We start from the raw sequence: 24,390 nt of genomic DNA on the forward strand, positions 1-24,390 counted from the left end.
TCCATAGGTTGCATATTGTCTGCGTATGGCACTAGAGTTAAATATAATTCTGTTTAACTGTGGGATCTGATAATTTCAACATCTGTCATATATATGTTTGCTTCTGATGTTTGAACTGTCTCTTCTAATTTTTTTTTCTTTTGGCTTTATTTGTACTTTTGTCGAAAAGTAATCAGAAAGGAAGTGTGGTGAGTAGGTCTTTAGTAGTATAGTGGCAGTGATTGTGGGACAACATTCTGTCATCCTTGACTAGGTTTTATTCCTGGACTTTGAATATCACTGTTAATTCTATCTGATTTCCCCCAACTAACTTATATTGTACATGATGACTAGGGTTGTAGATTTTCTTTCCTGCAGGAAAGGCCAGGACAAACTGGATTAGGTCTTTCCCTTTCCCCACATTAGTTAGACTCTAAAATCAATCCAAATATTAGGTTCTAAGAAAATGTTTTCTCTCTAGAGTAGGTCTTGTTAACTGATTGATCTGATATATTTCAAAATGCTGACCTTTATCCTTATTACTGGAAGCACATGGGATTTTTCTCTAATCTTCTCTGTGGGAATGAACATTGGAGAGGTTTAAGATACTCATAAAAGTATATCTTTCTCCCCCATGACTGGGTCCCCTAGAGTTGTTTTCTCTTAAGACTTTTTCATACCTAGAATCTAGAATCCAGAAATTCATTAATTACAGTTCATGGTTTTCTACCTTGGCAGTGGTTCTATGGAGGATTCTGCTTCAGTAACTTGTGATTCTTTGTATTTGTCAGTTTGTCTCTCCAAATATGGACTAGTGGTTTGTACTGTGACCTTTACTTCTCTGAGGAATCTAAAAAAAGTTATTGATTTTCCCTTTTTTTTATGTTAAGATGGCATGGTGAATTCTAAGCTTCTTATATAGCATATCAGAAACTAGATAATTCTTTCTATGGGGAGGTGTATGAGGTAGGAGGTTTAGCCACACCTGTTTATGCCCAGAGATTACTCCTGATTTCTGTGATCAGGGAGCACTACTAGCAGTGCTCAGGGGGCTATATGTGGTGCCAGGGATTGAATCAGGGCTGACCACATGCAAGACAAGCACCTTAACCACTGTGCTACTTTTCTGGTGCCAGTGCTTTCAACTTTACAAGAAAATGCTGTCAGCTTTTACCTTTAAGAATTCACATGCTGACATCTGCAATTGTTTGTTCATTGCAGCACTCTTTTCAATAGCCAGAATCTGGAAAAAACCTGAGTACCCAAGAACAGATTTCTGGTTAAAGAAACTTTGGTACATCTACACAATGGAGTACTATGTAGCTGTTAGAAAAGATGAAGTCATGAAATTTACTTACAAGTGGTACTACATGGAAAGTATCATGCTAAATGAAATGAGTCAGAAAGAGAGGGATAGACATAGAAAGACTGCATTCATTTGGGGGACATAAAGTAACAAAATAGGAGATTAATACCCAAGAATAGCCGAGATCAGTACCAGAATTACTCCATGGCTTAGAGGCCAGCCGGGCATTCTAGGGGAAAGGGCAGCTCAGATAGAGAAGGGAGCACCAAATAAAGGTTGTTTGGAGGATCCTCCCAGGATGGGAGATGCATGTTGAAAGTAGACTATGGACCGATCATAATTGCCACTCAGTGCCTCTTTTGCGGACTGCAACACCCAAAAGGAGAGAGAGAACATAAGGGAATGCCCTGCCACAGAGGGAGGGTGGGATGGAGGGATGGGGGTGGGAGGGATACTGGGATCCATGGTGGTGGAAAATGGGCACTGGTGGAGGAATGGGTATTTGATCATTGTATAATTGAAACCCAAGCACAAAAATTTGTAAGTCTACAACTGTACCTCATGGTGTTTCACTAATAAAAATAAAAAAAAAACTCTAAAAAAAAATAGAATTCACATACTGACTTCTGAGATCATAGAAGGTCAAGCTATTTTTTTTCTTTTTGGGTCTCACCCGGCAATGCACAGGGGTTACTCCTGGCTCATGCACTCAGAAATTACTCCTGGCAGTGCTCAGGGGACCATATGGAATGCTGGAAATCGAACCTAGGTCAGCCATGTGCAAGGCAAACGCACTACCCGCTGTGCTATCGCTCCAGCCCCAAAGGTCAAGATTTTTAAAGTGAATTATTTTTAAAGATATATCCTTGATTTATGATAATATTTATACTTCTCTAATATAGCTATACATTTCAAAATGTAACATATGTTATGAGGCATAACCACCTGTACTCATGTGGAACATTTTCAGCTTTATCTCTTTTGCACTTTAAAGATATGATGTTATTATCCTGTGGAAGTAATTGCTCTTTGATTTGTATCTGAGGATCCCTACATGTGGAGATTTTTAAAAGGAGATTAAACCTTTCTAGAATATTCAGTTCTCAAAAAGTGAAAATTGTTGCCAAAGTTAAGAACCTATTGTTGATTAATGGGGAAATCACTCGTGATTTAAATTTAATGATTATACTTTACCTTTGACATTTAAAAATCATAGTAGTTCAGCTATCCTTCCACCAAATACTGTCGTTTCATTGAAAATTAATTTCACAACTTTTAGGGTACTGGTGGGGACACACCATTCGGTGCTCATAACTTACTCCTGGTCCTTTGCTCCTGGATCACTTCTGATGGTTCTCAGAGGACCATGTAGGATACAAGGTATTAAATCCAGTCAGCTGCATGCAAGGCTAGCAGCCTACCTCCTGTACTATCTCTCTAATCCAGCTATGCAACTTTGAACCTGTGAAAATTTTTGAACAAAGGCAAAATATTTAACTTTACCTTACTTCAACTCCCTTAGCTGTAAAGTGAGAATGGACAATATTGATTATCCTTATAAGAACATGATAAGAATTAAATAAAATAATATCTGAAAAGTTTTTAACCTATGTCTGGCACATATTAAATGTGCAAGTAGAAGCACATTGGAATGTGATTTCAGATGCTGTGATTTCAGCTTAATATACAACTGACTACAATAGTCAGGTTTCAATGTCTTGTTGACAACATTGGGGATGGTAATCACAACAGGCTATGGTATGTAGCATGGGTGTGTTATAGACTAAACCATCTAAGTTTGTAGAGTTGCATTCTATGATATCTGAACAATTCCAAAATCATATATATAGTAAAGCATTTCTAAGAAATAGTCACTACCATTAATGGATGTGCTACTCGGGCTGGAGAGTTAGTACAGTGGGTAAGGTGCTTGCATTGTATGTGGCCAACCCTGGTTTGGTCTCCAGCATCTCATATGATTCGCTGAACTGCACACCATCAGAATTGACTACTGAGTGCAGAGCAGGAGTAAGCCTTGAGCATCTTCAGGTGTAGCCCCTGTATCTCCCACTCCCCCCAAAAGAGAGATGTATTACTTTAATTAGCTCAACATGAATCTAACCATATTTAGAGATGAGATTCGTCAAATATGTGTACAGATTCCTGATATTATTATCTTCAGATCACTGTGTTCTAACCAATTCTTGGAAGCTGAGTTTATTAGTGTTTTTGGATCAAAATAAGTACTGAAAGTACAATACCACAATATAAAAATGTAAGAAATCTATTGTATAAATCTGTATTTAATAGGCTCACAGGTATTTTTCTTAATTTTTATACTTTATTGCCTTATAGATAAATCCAAAGTAGATGCTAAAGTTGCTGTGGTATCCACAAAAAAGGTAAGATCATAATTCATAGCATAAAATGTACAGACTTAAAATTTGATCAGATTAATTACAAATTTTAATGGACTGTAGTAGAGAGATATTGCTACTATGGTGGCAGATGTAGTGTGTTAATGTATTTTAAAGAGATATTAAATTGTAGCACTGAAAGATAGTCGTGTTAACCAAAAATACTTAAATATTATTTTTAAATAAAAAGCTTTTTTTATTTGGAGGTGGTGGCAGTGTTGGGCCGCGCCTACTCCTATCTCTGCACTCAGGGATCATTTCTGACATGGCTTGGGAGACTGTATGGGATGTCAGGGATCAAACCCTGGTCATCCACATGTAAAGCAAGCACCTTACTCACCGTACCCTTTAATGTTCAGGGGACCATATCTATGGATGATGGAATTAGGGTTAGTCATTGGCAAAGCATGTACTATTAACCCCTGTACTATTTCTACAGCCACTAAAATATTTATTTATTTTTTATTTATTTTCCTTTTTTTTTTTTTTTGGTCACACCCGGCAACACACAGGGGTTACTGCTGGCTCTGCACTCAGGAATTACTCCTGGCGGTGCTCAGGGGACCATATGGGATGCTGGGAATCAAACTTGGGTCAGCTGCGTGCAAGGCAAATGCCCTGCCCACTGTGCTATCTCTCCAGCCCCTAAAATATTTATTTTTATGGCATGTTGTTGTAATGTGTACAAGTCAATGGAAAATTTGATTATTAATATTCATGATTTAATATGTGATTTAGCTTAAAATTGGGAACCACTTCAGTCATTTGTATTAATTTTCGAAATGAATCTTCCAGTAGAAATTTGTAAAGTTTATATTCTTTAAGAATTTTAAATTTTAGTATATCAATAGCACAGCGGTAGGGCGTTCGCCTTACAAGCGGCCAACATGGCCGACCCAAGTTCGATTCCTCCGCCCCTCTCGGAGAGCCCGGCAAGCTACCGAGAGTATTCAATATGCCAGACACAGTAACAATAAAGTCTCCAATGGAGACGTTACTGGGCCCGCTCGAGCAAATCGACGCTCAACGGGAGGGCCTTTACCTTTACCTTACCATTCTATGTATTGCCTGCAGAGAGATATTCAGACTCTCGTTAATTAATTACAAAGCTATAATTGGTATAGGATGAATCCTGGCTTCTTCCCAAGTGATACATTCTTAATAAGACATTACTGAAAAACATAATCAGTGCTTAAAAATGTCCTTCTAGACAGTTAATATATTGATGACATAAGAAAAAAAAGAACTGTAATTAAAAGAAGCACTTATCCAATCTGTATTTCCTGTTTCAAGTCATGAGGTGGACAGCAGAGTAGACATGGAGAAGATTGAGTGTAACCCTTTAGGAGCAGAAAATAATGCGGGCATCAGCCTTTAGCGAGCAAACAATGAGGGAAACAACTGAATGGATGTTATTCTGAATATCTACATTTAGAAGTACTTGTAAAATCAAATTTTTCTTAGTCTTCATTGGCTAAGTAATGCCTGTTGTACTCTGCAGAGAGAAATTTACAAGATTGTCCTTTAAGAATAAAGGAGAAAAAGCTTGTCTGTATATGTGATAATTTGAACAGGATAAATACATGAAGAGGGTTTTGATGTAGATAGAAATTTTTCTTTCAAGCCCTGCTAAAGAAAGTTTAAAATAAAACAAACATTTATAAAGATAATTATAATTAACATTTCTTTGTATTATTTTGTTTTTACCCATGATTCTTAGTGAAGGCAGTATAGTTTCTAGAGCAGCATTTTTCAAACAGTGCTCCATAGATCAAACTGTAACACATAGACATACTTGTAATAGTGTAAGATAGACTGTAATAGACACTAATAGACAATGTAATAGATATTACTGTTATGTAACAGACATAACTCTAACATCCACTGTAAGACACATAAGGGATTGTTTTGTTGCTTTCTGTAAGTGCAAAAGATTAGAGTGACCATGTAGGAAATCATGTAGTAATGTGACAGTAATTTTTGTCTGTTGAATGTAGTAATGAAATGAAATTCGAGTTTTGTATGACTTTGTCTTTTATCTCATTTTTTGCCTAGCAACTTAGACTAATAGAGATGATTTACTATATTTATGGCATGTAATAACAGATATATCACAGTGTTATTTAACTGCGTGTATGCTGATGAATGTGTTGGTATTTTCAGATGCTATTTTAGTTTAGTACTATTACAAGCAGTTTTATGGAGGAAAGGTCTCTCAAGTGATGTTTTGGATGTCCAGAGACCCCTTCAGCTGATCATTTGTTTGACAATTACCCAGACCATTCCTGCAGCACTGTAATTTCCAGAGTTGCACCTTGTGATGCTGGGATGAATCAGGACTGGTTGGAGTCAGGAACTAAGCATCTTAGTTCCTGTACTGTCTCTCTGACCCTACAAGCAGCATTTTTAATAAATGTCATTATATATGTATCCTTAAATCCTGGTGCTGTTATTTCTGTAGAATATACTTCATGAAGTGATATTTCTAGATTCAAGTTAACCAGGTACTGCATGCCTTTCCTGAATCATGATGAATGAGTTGTTGAAGGCATATATTTGGCCTATCCTGATTGTATTGGCTCCTACCTCTCTGAACAAAGATTTAGGAGTATTGCCACTTGGACACTATTCTTAAATGACTGTTAGGTATAGGTTTCTGGGTTCATGCGAGAGTTCTATCTGAAGGTCTCTGCCTCTTCTGTAGACATCTCAGTCAGATCTTCAGCCCATTAAGCTATCCTCCCCGTTAAGGTATTGTGAGTAGTCTAGATGCACCTGCCGAACTTCTGCCCATTGGCAGAAATTTGAAGTGAAGAGACTAAGTCCATCAAACTAATTAATTCTCTTTGAAATCGACAGAGTAAATATCTACATCAGAGTCCTAAAAATATAGAAAATATATTAATGAGAAGAATAGTGTACTGAGAAAACTGAGCATCAAAAACTTATATATATTCTGAAAGTTGTTTAAATGTGTGTGTGTATGTGTGTGTTTGTATACATACAGCAAACAGTATGTTGTAGTGGAATGAATATAATCTTGTGAATGATTTGATTTGACTTCAACAGCTAATTCTGCGACTTAGTTTTATGTGACCTTAGGCAAGTTAACACCTTTGCACCTCATTGAATTAATCACTACTTGGGGAACAATAATAATTACCTTGCATGAGTGTTATAAAAGTTACTATGAAAAGCAATTATAATAGCATATAATTACTATATTTTAGCATGTGCTTGTTTAACAAATGCCAGTTTCTCCCTAATTTCTCTTTAGTAAGATATAGGAAGAACTGAAGAAAATTTAGCTTTCCTAGCCTTTTAATAGCATCAGAATTAAAATTAGGTAAAGACTTTTTTAAAGCACCACATTTGTGTCAAAATTTAACTTTTTTCATTAATATACTAACATTATAGTTGGAGAATAGAATGTTTAAAATCATCCAAAATCCAGCACTGTAATTAAGTCAACTTTATTAACTTACTTTTAATTCTATTTCACTATTTTTAACTGAAAATTATACTTTTCAGTTATAATTTTGTCTCTATGAGAAAATCAGCTTTATAGTTTTCATTGAATTTAAAATGATTGCCACTCAATGCCTCTTTTTTAAACCACAACACCGAAAAGGAGAGAGAGAACAAAAGGGGATACCCTGCCACAGAGGCAGGGTGGGATGGGGAGGTGGGGGTGGGAGGGATACTGGGACCTATGGTGGTGGAAAATGGGCACTGGTGGAGGGATAGGTGTTTGATCACTGTACAGTTGAAACCCAAGCACAAAAATTTGTAAATCTACAACTGTACCTTATGGTGTTTCACTAACAAAAATTTTAAATATATATATATTTATATCATATATAATTAACTATATTTATTGGAGCCATAGCACAGCGGTAGGGCATTTGACTAGCACGCAGCCAACATGGCCCACCCGAGTTCGATTCCTCCACCCCTCTCAGAGATCCCGGCAAGCTACCGAGAGTATCTCGCCCACACGGCAGAGCCTGGCAAGCCACCCATGATATATTCGATATGCCAAACACAGTAACAACAAAATCTCCAATGGAGACGTTACTGGGCCTGCTCGAGTAAATCGATGAACGGGAGAGCCTTTATATCTATAAATACATAAATAACTGACTTAATAAAAGACATGTATCTGTATAAGATGCTTATTAGCACATATATGTATAATGCTTTCTTCACTTAATGTTATATTCTGGACATATTTTCAAGTCAAAGGCACATCATATTGCCATATCCTAAGTAATTACATAGTATTTCATTGTATGCAAGTGTCTTCATTCATTGAACCATCTCCTCCACATCTAGGTTAACTCAGCCTTCACAAATTGTAAATCAAGTTGCAACAACATTATTGTGCACCTTAAAACATTTGGGTAAATATTTCTAAGGAAAAAATTACTAGAAGTTGGTATGTCATCCCTCAAAATAAGCACATTTTTTTCTAAATTGTTGAAAAGTCAAAAAATCACTCAACATTATTACATCAATGACATTCTATTAATACAATATATCATTGATACAATATTTATATTACAATGTAAATAGTATATCAATGATATATTGTACTAATCTAGAATTAGTAATTTCTAGATTAATAGAAAAACCAAGGAAAACAAAGTAAACTATAAAGTTAAAATCACACACACACACACACACACCCCTTGTACCACTTCCAAAATTTTAGTGTTTTAGAACCATTATTAAAAGCATTGAAAATGAAAAAATAAAGGTAAGGTAAAGGTAAAGGCCCTCCCGTTGATCGTCGATTTGCTCGAGCGGGCCCAGTAACGTCTCCATTGGAGACTTTGTTGTTACTGTGTCTGGCATATCGAATACTCTCGGTAGCTTGCCGGGCTCTCCGAGAGGGGCGGAGGAATCGAACTCGGGTCGGCCATGTTGGCCGCTTGTAAGGCGAACGCCCTACCCGCTGTGCTATCGCTCCAGCACAGTAACAACAAAGTCTCCAATGGAGACGTTACTGGGCCCGCTCGAGCAAATTGAAAAAATAAAAATAAATTTAAAATAAATAAGTAAATTAAAATATGGAAATAATTATCCTTGTGAACAATTTATAAATATTTGTGAACAAATTTCAGCAGAGTAATTTTGAAACTGAAATTTCTGGAGTAAAGGGTATGAGGCTTTAATCACAAACAAGGAAATAATAAGAAATTTCTGTAAAGGGTCCAAGAGAGTACAGCATCTTGGATTTAATTCCTTGTACCAAATGGTTCCTCGGTCATCTTATTTTTTTTAAATTTTTATTAGTGAAACACCATGAGGTACAGCTGTAGACTTACAAATTTTTGCGCTTGGGTTTCAATTATACAATGATCAAATATCCATCCCTCCACCAGTGTCCATTTCCCACCACCACGGATCCCAGTATCCCTCCTACCCACCCCCATCCCACCCTGCCTCTATGGCAGGTCATTCCCATTTTTTCTCTCTCTCCTTTTGGGTGTTGTGGTTTGCAAAAGAGGCAATGAGTGGCAATCATGTTTCATCTATAGTCTACTTTCAGCATGCTTCTCCCAACCTGGGAGGATCCTCCCAACACTCTTTATTTGGTGCTCCCTTCTCTATCCCTCAGTCATCTTTAGGTGCAACTGTTAAGACCCCTGAACACCACCAGTTGTGGCGCTGGAGACCCTCAGCACTTCCTGTCTGACTCAAGTAATGCCAGCATCATAGGTCCAAGCAGAATTGCATCCTTGAAACTTTGCATTGAATGTACTGCCTGGTTGGTGAGAATTGCAGGTGATGTCCCCAGACCTCCTTAATAGTTCCTGGGAGTCTCCTCTCCCTGTCAAAAGAATTCTCTATGGATTGTAGGAGACTAAGTAAATGCATAACAACCAAATGTAATATGAGATCCTAGTTTAGAATCCTGCAAAAGGGGCAGGGGTGGAGGTTAAAAAGGACTAAAAGGGTACTGTAATCAAAACTGTGTGTTTCTGGAATAAAAGTAGACACTTGGATCATAGGTACAAAATTGAGAATGCAGAAATAACCTTCAAAATTATGAACAGTTAATCTATGACAGATGACCTTGGTGCATACAGTGGAGCAAGGACCACAGATGGTATTGGGAATAGTGGGTAGCTACAAGCAGATAACCTTTAACAAAAATTAATTCAAAGCAGATTAATGACCCTGAGATTAGACAAAAATACATAAAATACATTATGGAAAACATAGGTAGAACTCTTCAGGATATGGATTTCAGAGGGTCTTTAATAATTAAATATCACTTTTATATATAAAAAACAAAACAAATAGGATACATCAAATTAAAAATAATTGCATTTGTGTGTCAGGAACTTAGGCCATTGTAGATTCTGAAAAAAATACTTCCCCAGATTATCACTTAATCACTTAATCACTTAACTTCCCATTAGTGGTCGATTTGCTTGAGCGGGCGCCAGTAATGTCTCCATTTGTCCCTGTCGCGTGCTAGTATAGCCCAGGGCATCTGTTCGCTCTGGGAACATGAAGAGCCTCAAACCGATCATTCATGATCTTGATGAAGAAGTCTGACCATCTGGTAGGTGGGCGGCCACCTGGTCTTTTGACATCCCGTGGAATCCAGTCAGTAACAGCTCTAGTCCAGCGGTCATCTTTAAATCTCATTACGTGACCAGCCCATCTGATTTTTGACACCTTGGCAAACGAGACAGCGTCCCTGATTCTTGATCTTCGACGGATGTCAGAACTCCAGATTCTTTCTCTCATTTGAGTGAAACGTGATATTCCAAGCATAGCTCTTTCTATTCTTCTTTGGGAGACCTGATTAGCGTTCTCATCTTGTTTGCGTAGGGCCCAGGTCTCTGAGGCATATGTTAATGCACGAAGAACAGTGAAATCAAAGAGATGTGCACAGAGCCGGAGGTTCTTCGTTCTCTTAGCTATTTCTTCGACGTTCTTGAAGGCGTTCCAAGCCGCTCTCTTCCTCCTGCGCAGCTCGGGTGCCAGGTCATTTGTCATGTTGACTTCTCGACCTAGGTACACATAGCTGTTGCATTCAGAGATGGTCATTCCATTGAGAGCTAATGGGGCATCAGGAACGAGGCTGTTTCTCCTGAACATTGTCTTTGTAAGATTCAGCTGTAGTCCTGCCTTTCCACACTCACGGTCAAAGTAGGCCAGCATTTGTGCCGCTTGGCTGATGTTTGGTGTTATTAAAACAATGTCATCAGCAAAACAGAGGTGGTGTAGTTGCCGACCATCTATCTTCACTGCCATTTTTTCCTATTCCAGTCGTCGCATGGTGTTCTTGAGGGTAGCACTGAAGAGTTTCGGTGAAATCGTATCACCTTGCCCCACCCCTCTCTTGACATCAACAATCACTTCTTTGTAGAATGGTGAGATCCTGGTAGTGAATCCACAATACAGCTCATGGAGGATCCTGATGTATTGGGCTTGAATGCCCTGATTGGCTAGGCCTTCAATGACCGCTTCCATCTCAATAGAATCAAAGGCCTTCTTTAAATCAATGAACGTTAGACAGAGCTGCATCTTGAACTCCCGAGAAACCTCAATGAGCTTGGTTATCGTGTGGATATGGTCGATGGTGCTGAATCCTTTGCAGAACCCGGCTTGCTCGCATGGTTGTCCTTCATCTAGTGTTCTGCCAATCCTATTTAGGATGACTCGAGTGAACAACTTGTAGATGACAGACAATAGGCAGATTGGGCGATAGTTGCCAATGTCATGAATGTCTCCCTTCTTGAACAGTAGTACGGTCCTGCTGGTTTTCCATTGGGACAGAACCTTGCATTCAGACAGGTAGTGAGTGAAGAGCCGAGCCAGTGTATTGATGAGTACTGACGGCAGGTTCTTCAGGTGTTCAGGTCTGACCTTGTCTGGGCCGGGTGCTGTTTGTTTCTTTACCGACGAAATGGCGTGTCGGATTTCGGAAGGGAGAACGTTGGGAACAACATATCCATCCTGTGGAATTTGGTATGTCGGCAAGTGGACATGGCTATCGAAGAGATTTGAGTAGAAGTCATAGATAATCTTCTCCATTGCCATTCTGGAGGATGTGATGGATCCATCAGGACGTCGGAGGACAGTCATCTTGGTCTTGTAGTTGGCGAAGGACAGACGGGCGTTACAAATACTTTTCCCTGCTTCTGCCGCATCTACCAGTACTTCTGCTCTTCTCTCTTTGAGGTCTTCCTTGATTGCATCTCTGCACTGCTTTGCGAGCTCGGACGTTAGCTTGCGGTGGCCTGAGGCATGCGCCAAACCATGCTGGCGAATTAGCTCAAGAGTTTTCGAAGATAGGCGATTTTTTGTGGCTATCTCTCTCTTGGCGTTCCTCGCACATTCATGGAGGTGCTGAACCAGTCGATCGTATTCCTCGTCAATGTTGTCAACAATGGCATCTTCCCATGTTGCCGCAATAGTGCCAAAGAGTTCCCAGTTGGTGGTCGTTCTGGGAGTTCTCTTTTTGAACTTTGCAGCCCTTTCTCCCCGCTCTGTGAAGTAGAATTTTGCACGAAGGAGACGGTGGTCCGATCCCGTTCGAAATTTGGGACAACAGCGATATCGGTCATGCAAAACTGTCGATTGAATATGATGTGGTCTATTTTGTTGTGAAATCATCCACCGGGAGACTCCCATGTCCATCGTTTAGATTCTGCCTTCTGGATCTGTGAGTTACCATGGATGGTCTTGGTCGACATAATAAACTCAGACAGTCTCTCACCCTGTTCGTTCCATTCTAGGCCATGGGTCCCGATGTGAAGTTCTTCAGCTGATCCTCTCGGTCCTATCTTGGCATTAAAATCACCCACAATGATCTTGTAGAAGGTGTGTCTTCTTTATAGAACTTCTCCAGCTCCATGTAGAACTTCTCGATTTCTCTTTCATCATAATGAGATGTTGGTGCGTAGACAACGAAGATAGAAACTGCAGGCAGTGAGCCACATTTATTCAAATGTAAACGTCCGATTCGGGTTGTTAGGCATTCGAATGAATCAATGCTCTTGGCCAAGTTTGTGTTGACAAGGACACCGACACCTCTGACACCTCTTTTATCGCATGTTCCGAGGAACAATTCTTCTCCAGTGTCGAAAACGGCATGGTGAGATTCGTGCCTTCTTGTCTCGGTCAGACCAATGATGTCGTACTTGATCATTCGCGCTTGTACCATCAGGTCCTCGATGGATGCATCTGATGCTAGCGTACGTGCATTGAAAGTACAGACGATCATTTTTGTCTTCCTTCGTTGTGGCAGCCTAGGTCGGCCTTGAGATTTTATCGGCCTCTCCTTTCTCATCCTTCTCAGTGCTGCCATGTCGGTGAAGCCTTCAGGGTCAGGTGAATGAGACCAGTTGTAGTTACTGGTTTTGGCATATCGAATACACAATGGATAGCTTGCCAGGCTCTTCCGTGCGGGCGGAATACTCTCGACACTACCTCCACTACCCAGCCGTTGCCACACTCCAGGATGCTTTCCGGACCCGCTTGGCAGCTCTGGCCAAGACTCACGCACGACTGAAGACCCACAGAACAAGATAAGCGGAACTCTCTGAGACCTTGGACTCCAGGCTCAGCGGACCCAGGGACAGAGTTTCTCTGCTTGCTCCCACCAACCACAGGTGACAAAGGGATTCTAATCAGGAGCCCCACCCTACCCTGCCCTGTCTGCTTCCATCATGCATAAATTCTTTAATTTATATAATTCCATTTGTTTACTTTTTATTGTGTTGCCTTTACCAGTGGTATCATATCAATGAAAATATCTTTGAGGTTGAGCCATTGAAGTGTTCTGCCTATATTTTCCTCAATGTATTTTATAGTTTCTGGTCTGATCTCAAGGTCTTTAATCCACTTTGAATTTATTTTTGGGTGAGGTGTATCATATGAATCCAACTTTGTTTTCTTGCTTGTAGTCATCCAGTTTTGCCAGATTTTATTGAAAAGGCTCTCTTGACTCCATTTCATGTTCTCAGCTCCTTTATTGAAAATTAATTGTTCATATGTATGAGGTTTTATCATAGGATATTTTATTCTGACCCTTTAATCAGAGGGTCTGTCTTTATTTCAGCATCATGCAGTTTTGATCACTATAGCTTTGAAATACAGTTCCAAGTTAGGTAATGAAATACTCCCCAATTTCTTATTTTTTTAATTGACTTTTCTACATCCTTCCAGGATGTCTGAATTTGGATGGGGATTGCATTGAGTCGATATAATAATTTAGGTAACATAGTCATTTAAAAAATACTGATTTAAAAAATAAATAAGTAAATAAAAATAAAAAATACTGATTTTTCCAATCTATGAACATGGGGTATTTTTTCATTGCCTGAGCTCTTCCTCTATCTCTTTCTTAATTGATTTTAAGTTATGGCATCCATCTCCCATGTCTTTTGTTAAGCTGATTCCTAAATACTTTATATTTTTGGATATTATTTTAGTCTGGCACCTTAGACCACTCGGCTATCCTGACACCCTTGGATATTACTTTAAATGGGATAGACTCCTTGACCGCTTTTTCCTCTGATTCATTTTTGTATATAAGAATGTGACTGATTTTTCTATATTGACTTTTTAGCCAACCACATTGCTGTTTAATACCTTTTTTTATACATTATTCCAAAAGTAATTTTTGGAGTCATGAAATGTGTGTGTTAAGTGTATATCTTAGAGATTCACAATTGAATCTCGAAAGAGAGCAACCCGCTGCAGAGATACTGCCAGACCCCAAAAACACCACCCAATATGTTAGTCATCTCTAATACAGGGGCTTAATGGCTCTAAGATGAGATACAATTTTCACACACTTTCCTCTGAGGAAACCGTTTTGGATTATTTTTAGTCAATTATTTATAACAAACAATACAAAATAAATTATTTAGCATCTGCCTTTGGAGCAGGCTTGGGTGGTGATAGGCAAATTAGAAATAATGATGGTGGGAAGGTGTAATGGTAGGATTAGTGTTGAAAATTTGAATGTAATCAATTACTGTGAACAACTATTAAAATAAATTTTTTTCTTTTTGCTTTTTCGGTCACACCCGGCTATGAACAGGGGTTACTCCTGGCTCTGCACTCAGGAATTACCCCTGGCAGTGCTCAGGGGACCATATGGGATGCTGGGAATCAAACCCGGGTCGCCCACGTGCAAGGCAAATGCCCTACCCTCTTGTGCTATTGCTCCAGCCCCTGAAAATAAAAAAATTTTTAAATGTGTATCTTAAATCTATACTCCTACACATACTGGAATCATAACATGTATATATTAGGTATGTATTTTAAATCTATCACAAATAGTGGGAGATATCACAGAGATGGAAAAACAGGAAGTCTTCCTACCATTACCTTCCATGACACTATATACAAAACTATTTCAACCTCTGAAGTCACGAGCAAGTTGAAATGAGGTATTGGATTCAGATGAAACTTACTTTTTTTTTTTTTTGGAACAGGGAACATTTCTTGGCCAGACAGGTGACTGGTTTAATTCAGAGGCCCAAGTATGAAAAATTGCTCAGTCCCCACAGTGTTAGGGATACCTGAGTCACCCCAGCAATGCTGGGGTCCTCCAGGACTGCACCGTGAGGTGTTGAAGGGACTAAGTACTAATGGCATCATACCAGGTTGTGTGCATGCCTGCCATGTGCCCTATCTATTATACTATTTCTATGCCTCCTCAGATGAAATTTTTTTTTGTTTTGGGGACACACCTGGAGATGCTCAGGTGTTATTCCAGGCTCTACACTCAGGGATCACTCCTAGCAGCTCTCTGGGATGTTATATAGGATGCCAAAGAACAAAGCTGAATCAGTCATGTGCAAGGCAGGCACCTTACTGCTATTTTAGTCCCAAAAGTTGAAATTTTCTAAGAATGATTTTTTTTATTGAATAGAGTAGGTTACTGTGTAGAAGAGAATTACTTATATTATGCTAAGGATAAATAGTCAAAACATTTTACATCACTTCATAGGTCAACAAAGCAGGCTTGTTATCTTGGCTACTCAAATTGATACAGTTAAAAAATAGTAAAACAGATAATGATGAACTCAATATTAATTTTATTATTCAGAAAAACAACATATTAACATATTGATACTATAACCATTGAATGTTTTTTGTTTTTGTTTGTGTGTTTGTTTCACATCATTTTTTAAAAAATTTATTGAGTCACTGTGAGAACAGTTACAAAGCTCTCAGGTTTAAATCTCAGTCAATCAATGATCAAACACCCATCCCTTCACCAGTGCACATTTTCCACCATGAAGAATCCCACCCCACCCCTCCCCTTGCCTGTGTGGCAGAAAATTTCCACTTTACTCTCTCTTTACTTTGATTGCATTCAGTATTTCGACAAAAAACCCGACCATTATTATTTGGAATTTTCCCCCAACAATCAGACCTGCTGAAAAGGCATCATTAGATAATTTGTTTTCTCTTGCTGATTATGAATAACATATGATGTCGCACAGCCGATTTCTGATATTTTACTAATTAAGTCTGGAGGTATTTCTGCCAAAAGCTGCTGGTTTCCAAGATTGGTTTGTGTGCTTCTGGGATCATGGCCATTCAGGGGCCAGAGGAGCCATTCATGGCCAGCAACTCAGGGTCTCACTGGGACGAGGAGAAGGGCTGGTTCCACCCCCTCTCCCATGAGGCCCCGCGTGTCTTGTCACTGCTGGCTCATACCTGGCTGTCCAATAGGCTCTGAAAGATGGTGGCCACCATGCTGCTGGCGGCAGGGGAAGGGTGGAAGGGAGAACACCCTTTCCCACACGGGGTCATACGGTGCCGTAGCTTAATGCATAGACCAGACAAATTTGTGCCAAAGGCTTTTGGGTTCTGAGATTGGTTTGTGTGCCTCTGGGATCATGGCCGTTCAGATGCTGGAGGAGTCATTTGTCCATTGAATGTTTTTTGTACATAAACAATTTTTACTCTGAGTGAAATAGATTCTGTAGCACCTTTCTAAGGAACCTTATCTTTGGTCAACTTTCTTACTAAAATATATAAGGAGTGTAGAAAATATTGCACACATGAATTGCTTTCAAGACTTTAATTTTTTATAATATCCAATATAAGTCAAATAATCAAATTTACTAACCTTATACAGTAAGATAAACAGTTGCACTGTAGCACTGTCCTCACATTGTTCATCGATTTTCTCGAGCGGGCCCAAAAACATCTCCATTGTGAGACTTTGTTGTTACTGTGTTTGGATATTGAATACACCATGGGGAGCTTGCCAGGCTTTGCCATGCGGGCGAGGTACTCTCAGTAGCTTGCCGGGCTCTCTGGGAGGGGCGGAGGTATCAAACCCAGATCCGCTGCATGCAAGGCAAATGCCCTATCTGCTCCTCTGTGGAAGTTTGTTTTGATTAATTTGAGTATTGTTCTTATGCTGTTCATAAATATGACTGGAATAGACTATTATTATTGATATTTTCTTTGCATATTTTTGACTACATACAGCAGTGCTCAGTGTTAAATTCTTGTTCTTTGTTCAGAGATTACTACTTTTCAGGAAATCATCTGAGGTTCTGGGATGGAACCTATATCAACTGCATGCAAGGCAAGTCCCTTTAGTTCCTGTACTGTCTCTCTGGCCTGAAATCTATGCTGTATATAAGACAACTGATTTTTGTATTCTAGATAGCATAGCGGGTAGGGCATTTGCCTTGCACATGGACAACCTAGGTTCGATTCCTCTACTCTTCTCGGAGAGCCGAGCAAACTACCAAGAGTATTTCGCCCACATGGCAAAGCCTAGCAAGATGCCCGTGACGTATTTGATATGCCAAAAATAGTAATAACCAGCCTTACAATGGAGACATTACTGGTGCCTGCTAGAGAAAATCGATGAACAACGGGAGGACAGTGATACAGTGATACGGTGATTCCAGGTTTAGATGGTTAGTCAACAGCTTTAAATAACTTAAGCCTTGGGCTTTAAAATTTATCAATGAAGTACATAATTGAATTTCTTGAAGGGCTTAGTAACTATATATCTTCAGCTAGGAGTGGGAGCCATTAAGAGAAGGCCTTTTATGTTTCCATATAAGACAATTTAGTGATCAACTTCTATTTTTAGGGAACAAATTGTCTTATATCTAAGCATGTCACATGTCTATATCTCAGCACACTGAATATATACTACAGTATTTTTCTCAGTAAGCCCCTAAAAACAGGAGAAATCCACAGTGTTATAGTGTGAATTTACACATTATCAAAGAGATAATACAAGGGACAGTAAGATATTTATAAATCATTTTGTCAGGATATCCTTGATACTGTATAAATCTCACAATACTAAATTCGGCTCCAGACTGACTAGACTTGAGCATTGATAATTTACAGACATTTATGTAAGAAACTCAGGATTTTTATTTTCTCTGTTGAGACCATGTTTTATTATAGGTTAAGATCTCAAACAAATAGGAGTGGAAGGACTCTTTCTCAAGATAGTAATGGCTACCTATAAAAATACTACAGAAGATATTATTCTTAGTGGTGAAAAACTTAAAGTATTCCCACTGAGATCAGGTACAAGACAAGGATGTCCACTGTATTCTGTCTTGGTCAGCCTTGTAGAGAAATCCTAGAAACAGCAATCAGGCAAGAAAGGTAATCAAAGGGGTCAAAATTGGAAAAGAATTCAAATTATCTCTATTTGCAGATGACATGATGTACATAGAAGAGCCAAAAGAGTTCACAAATAAACTTCTAGAAACAAAATACCAATACAGCAAATTGGCTGACTATGAAGTTAGTACACAAAATTTGGTCACATTCTTATATACAAATAATAAAACCAGAGAAGAAAGAGGTCAAAGAATCTATCCCATTCAAAATCGTGTCCAAGAATATCAGGTATGTAGGAATCAACAAAAGAGATGGGAAATCTATATCATGAAAACATCAAAACACTTAAGAAAGAATAGACTAATGCCAAATCCCTCACCAGGCTGTTTCCTTCAGGGCACCCTGAAGGAGGGGAGGGTGAGGACCCTCCCCACCCCAAGGGACCCAGCCCCAGCAGCCAGAACCCTCCAGAACTCAACTTCCACCATGTTCACGGCTGCTCTCCACATGCTCAGGCCGAGCCTCACCCATGAGTGAATCTGCAGAAAAACCCAGGTATGCGGGAAAATGTGACTGAAAACTCCAGGTTCAAAAGAACCGTGATTGGGTCACCCATGTCCCTCACCCATGTCCCTCCATGTCTCTGGCAACTTGGAAGTCACACCAACAAGGCACCTCTGGTTTTCACCAGATTATCTCATCAACAGCCACGATCCAGAGAGTCCTCCTTCTCTCTCAGAAGAGAGCATAAAATGGCACTGCCATACTCTTACTGCTCGACCCCATGCTAGGCTGTTTCATTCGGGGAACCCGGGAGGAGGGTGGTGAGTCCTCTCCCTGCCCCAAGGGACTCAGCTCCAGCAGCCGAGAACCTCCAGAACTCAATCTTAGCCATGTTCATGGCTGCTCTCCATACACTCAGAACAAACCTCACCCACGAGTAAACCTGGACCATGCAGCATCTCATACCTCACACCACTCATATTTCAAATGTAGTGCACCACATTTGATGTGGTTTAAAGTAGAAGGCAACCAACCTTAGAGAGAATATATTTTCCAGATACATATGTATCTATATACATATATGTGTGTGTATATATATATATATTTAATCACACAAGGCTCACCCCTTAACAACATAATTATTTAGAAGGGCTTGATGGCCCTTGGGTGAAATATACCAATCTTCACACACTCTTCTATAAGGAAAGTGTTTCGGGCATTTTCAGAGGTTTATTCATAATAAACAATACAAACTAAATTATTTCAGTTCTGCATTGAGACAAGAGTGGAGTCCAGAATGGAAACATCCAAAATATGGTGGTGGGAAGGTGTAATGGTGGTGGGATTGATGTTAAAATGTTAAATGTTATCAACTATTATGAACTAACATTTCCAAAATATGGACCTCAGGTGTGTCTTCAGTGAAATAATGCCACGAGCAATGATGACAGAATCAAAACTAAACAAATGGGTCTGTTAAATTTAAAGAACTGCATGGCAAAAGAAACATGGCTAAACCTAAAAGACAGCTTAACTGAAAGGGAAAAAAATATTTGCTGTCAACACATCAGATGAAGATATGAAATCAAAGAGGGACAGACCTAGAATGACTGCATTCATTTGTGGAATATAAAAAAACATAATGGGAGACTAACACCCAAGGATAGTAGACATAAGGACCAGGAGGATTCCTCCATGTCTTGGAAGCGGGCCTTACATGTGTGGGGGTGGAGGTAGATGAGATAGAGAAGGGACCACTAAGCAAAGGATTCTTGGAGGGCTCGCTCAGGATGGGAGATATATTCTGAATATAGACTATAGACTATAGACTGAACATGATGGCCACTTAACACCTGTATTGCAAACCATAACACCCAAAAGGAGAGAGAAAGTAAAAGGGAATGTGTCTGCCGCAGAGGCGGGGGATGGAGTGAAGGTGGCAGGAGGGATACTGGGAACATTGGTGGTGGAGAATGGGCACTGGTGGAGGGATGGGTACTTGACCATTGTATGACTGAAATATAATCATGAAAGTGTGTGTGTCTGTAATTGTATCTCAGGGTGTTCCATTAAAAAATTATAAAAAGAAACATGAAATCCAAGATATATAAAGTACTCACAAAGACCAATAACCCCTCCCCCCCCCAAAAAAAACCATCCAAAAACAGGGAGAGAAAATGAACAGGGACTTCTCGGAGGAAGACCAATAGGCACATAAAAAAATGGTCATGATAGCTTAATATCTGGGAAATCCAAATCAGGACAACAATGAGATACCACCTCACACCAGTGAGAATGACATATATCAAAAACAGAAGGAACAATCTGTGTTGGTGGGGATGTGTTAAAAAGGAGATCTCATTCATGGCTGGTGGGAATGTTGTCTGGTTTAAACCCGAGGGAAAACAGCACGGAGAGTTCTCAGTGACCTTAAAATTGAGCTACCCAACAGCCCAGCAGTTAATTCCTCTTTTGTGTGTCTACCCCCAGGCAGAAAAATACTCTCTCAAAAGGATGTATGCACACCACTATTCATTGCAGCACTCAGTTCAATAGCTAAAATTTGGAATCAATGTAGATATCCAATAACAGAACAGTGGGTCATGTAGATATGGTGTATATATATTCACAATGAACTACTGTGTCGCTTTCAGGAATGATGAAATAATGCATTTTGCTGCAGCAGTGATGGAACTGCAAAATAGCATGTTAAGTGAAGTAAGCCAGAAGAAGAAAGACAAATACAGATGATATCACTTATATGTTGTGTTTAGAGTATTTGGATGAGAAAATGCAGTGGTTTCTAGGGAGAATGCCTAGATTCTGCTTGTCCCCAGAGTATAGGGAGAAGAGGGAGAGAAATACAAGAGGAATAGGAGAAGAGATAGATGAAAAGCAGTTGGGGCAGGGGTGAAGGCAAGTCATGCATTGATGGTATTAAGGAATAATTGAGATAAATACCCAAATCACAGAGTCAATGACACTGAAATGGCAAGACCCAAACTTTAATAAGCAAATGTAAAAGAAGCTTATCAAGATAGCAAGCTGGGGCCTGCTTCGGGCCGGTAAAAGGGAATCTTTTTGGTGGAGGAAAGTGGACACTGTGGCAGGATTGGTGACGGAACATTGTATATCAAAATCCCAACTATGAATAACTTTGTAAAAATGAGATCTCAGTTACAAACACTAAACTTTGCAATGTGACTATCAGGTTGACAGGTTGGGAGGGGTGGGCATTGAGCTAAGGAGGAAATATACGAATATGGTGGAGAACAGTTGACACTGGTGGTGAATTGGCATTGAAATATTATATGCTTGGGGGCCGAAGCAATAGTACAGTAGGTTGGGTGTTTGCCTTGCATGCAGCCAAACCGAGTTCAATCCCCGGCATCCCATATGGTACCCCAAGCACTGCCAGGAATAATTCCTAAATTCAGAGTCAGGAGTAACCCCTGAGCATTGCTGGGTATGACCCAAAAAGAAAAAAAAAAAGAAAGAAATGTTATATGCCTAAAACTCAACTGCCGATAACTTTGTAAATCACATTTCTATAATAAAAAGACCAGAAAATGCTCAGCATTTCTGTAATAAAAGGACTGAAAAATATATACCCAACTTGAATAACTTTATAATTCATGATGCTTTAATAGAGTTGAAAAAAATAGATCAATAAATATATAAATAAAATATATCTACCCCACAAAAAATATATATAGGTTTAGCAAATGAAGATTTCAACTTTAATATCATCTTTGAAAATACTTTAAAATAATAATTATCGAGACCCAAAGAATTAACTATATTATTTTTACTCACCACATACTCAGGTTACTAACCATAATTTACAAAAATGCTATTTTAAAATTTTTCAGCCTTATTTTAAGAATATTTTCCCAGAAGATATTTCAAAGGGAAATAAGAATATTGGCTTTTCCTTTTCTGTGATAACTTTTGACAAGGAGTTAGTACATTATTCAAGGCACAGAGTCATTTTTGGAAATTCTGTCAAAGTAGGCAGATCTTTAGTGATTATTGACTGACAATTACCCTCAAAAGAAGGTTACAAAACTTATTTATGTCTTATATGAGCACAAAATGCTGAATCAAAAAATTTTATACCCTCGTACTTAACACAGCTAACAAACATGTTCCTCTCAGCTTAAAAAATAAAAGAGATTTTCATTTAGATGAATAGTGACTTAAGAAGTCGGGCAATGTCAAGTCAGTTTATGCAGATTAATACACATCGATATAAACACAATTCTTATGGATTTTCTGCCCTTTGCAATTAAAGGCAGTTCTATTGTTTGCTATTCTAGTCAGAATTCTAATTATCATTAAATATATGTAATACCTTTTTTTCAGTAAGTGGTATACATTCTCTATACATTTACATCATTCTTTTTTAATCTAGCCAGATAAAAGAAGTAAGGCTTACTTTGATTTATTTTAAATTAATTATGTTTCATGGCATGGATATGTATGGGTTGGCTCAGAAAACTGCAGGATACTAAAGAGCTATCTTAAAAGCTAATGAAAATTCAGATTTATGGTCCCTACTCTCAGTTTGTATCTGTACACCTGGAGTAAACATGAAAAATTGCTCTTATAACAAACTTTCAGACACCATTGATATGGTCACATTGTCACTCTTTGTCACTCTTACTCTGAATTGCACGTTATTATATAAGTCATTGGCAACACAAGTAGAGAAGCAGAGGGGTGGAATCTGTAAGTGCCTATATAGATTCACTATTTTCTACCTGCCATTCTGTCTATTTTCACTATGTAGATTTTAGACATGTATGTTTTCACTACAACTATACTTCCTGCGTGGGTTATTTCTTTTAGCTTTAAAAATATCTTTTTTAAAATCACTTACAATGAGTTGAATAGTAGCCCCCCAAAGATGTGTTTACCAGGAACCTAAAAACACGACCAAATTTAATGTGAGGATTTTTGCAGACCTAATTAAGGGTAAGAATTTTGAGATGAGATCACTGGCTTAGGTAAGCCCTAAATTCATTGATGAATGTCTGTATAAGAAATGAATTTCTGGGGCTGGAACAGTAGTACAGTGTGCAGGGTGTTTGTCTTGCAAGCGGCCAAACTGGGTTCAATCTGGCATCCCATATGATCCCCCTCTATGGGGACCAGGAGTGATTCCTTAGCACAGAGTCAGGATCCAGCCCTGAGGATCTGTGAATGCTGTCCAAGAACAAAAATCTAAAGATAAATAAAAGGATTTCTAATTTAATAAATTGCTGATATTTTACCAAGTTTGTGGTAGTTTTTTTTCTTTGACAATTTAGGAAACTACAAATTCTAGCTCTATCAAAGGGCCAACCAAGTTCTATCTGCCATAAACCATGGAGCAAAAAGAAAGAATTATGACACTGATTCAATATATCAGATTAAACTAATTGCTAAGCACAATGGAATATTCTTCAGGATGCTTGAAAGGAGTAATTTTTTAAAGCATTATTTCAAAAGACCCTAACATGCACATGGATATTTAGTTTTAAAAATGTTGTGTATTATATATGACTTATATGAGACACTCTACATAGTAGAGTGTTCAATTGTCTTACTTAAAGTAATTCATCTAATAAGCAATTGTCTTAGTAGAGTGTTCAATTGTCTTACTTAAAGTAATTCTTCTAATAAGCATCAGAGTTAGCATTCAAATCCAGATACTGCCTTTCCAAATTCATCTCCCTTTCTCTTCGTATCATAATTTAGCAAAGGCTTTAGCACCAAAGCAAAGAGCAATTTGGCTTGAGAAGTTCATTTAGATTGCCATTAGAAGATTTAACACAATAGAAAAGGAATTTATTTTCTCCAATGTAAATTTTGTTTTCTAATAGATGCTTAGTCCATACTTTGATGGACTCTTAGTAGCAAGATACAAAAAAAATAATTTTGCATTGCCTCTAGAGATGAAGTCAGTGGGTAATGTAAACTTATTTATTTATTTTAGTTTTGGAGCCACACCTGGTGATGCTCAGGAGTTACTTCTGGCTCTGTATTCAGGAATTACGCCTGCTGGTGTTCAGGCAACCATATGGGATGTTTGAGATCAAACCT

General features: G+C 38.7%; 1 protein-coding gene across 1 annotated transcript in view; it reads left to right on the forward strand.

The window, feature by feature from the left end:
* The window catches only part of ZCWPW2 (zinc finger CW-type and PWWP domain containing 2), a gene marked incomplete at its 5' end in the record, with an annotated part of 99,115 nt that overhangs the window by 43,963 nt on the left and 30,762 nt on the right, over positions 1-24,390 (forward strand). The window contains one exon of the mRNA XM_056129501.1: positions 3,641-3,687. Within this exon, the coding sequence (XP_055985476.1) occupies positions 3,641-3,687 (47 nt within the window). The remainder of the gene's footprint in view (positions 1-3,640; positions 3,688-24,390) is intronic.

This window comes from Sorex fumeus, unplaced genomic scaffold (assembly GCF_029834395.1).
Source record: "Sorex fumeus unplaced genomic scaffold, SorFum_2.1 ptg000072l, whole genome shotgun sequence".
Lineage (NCBI taxonomy): Eukaryota > Metazoa > Chordata > Mammalia > Eulipotyphla > Soricidae > Sorex > Sorex fumeus.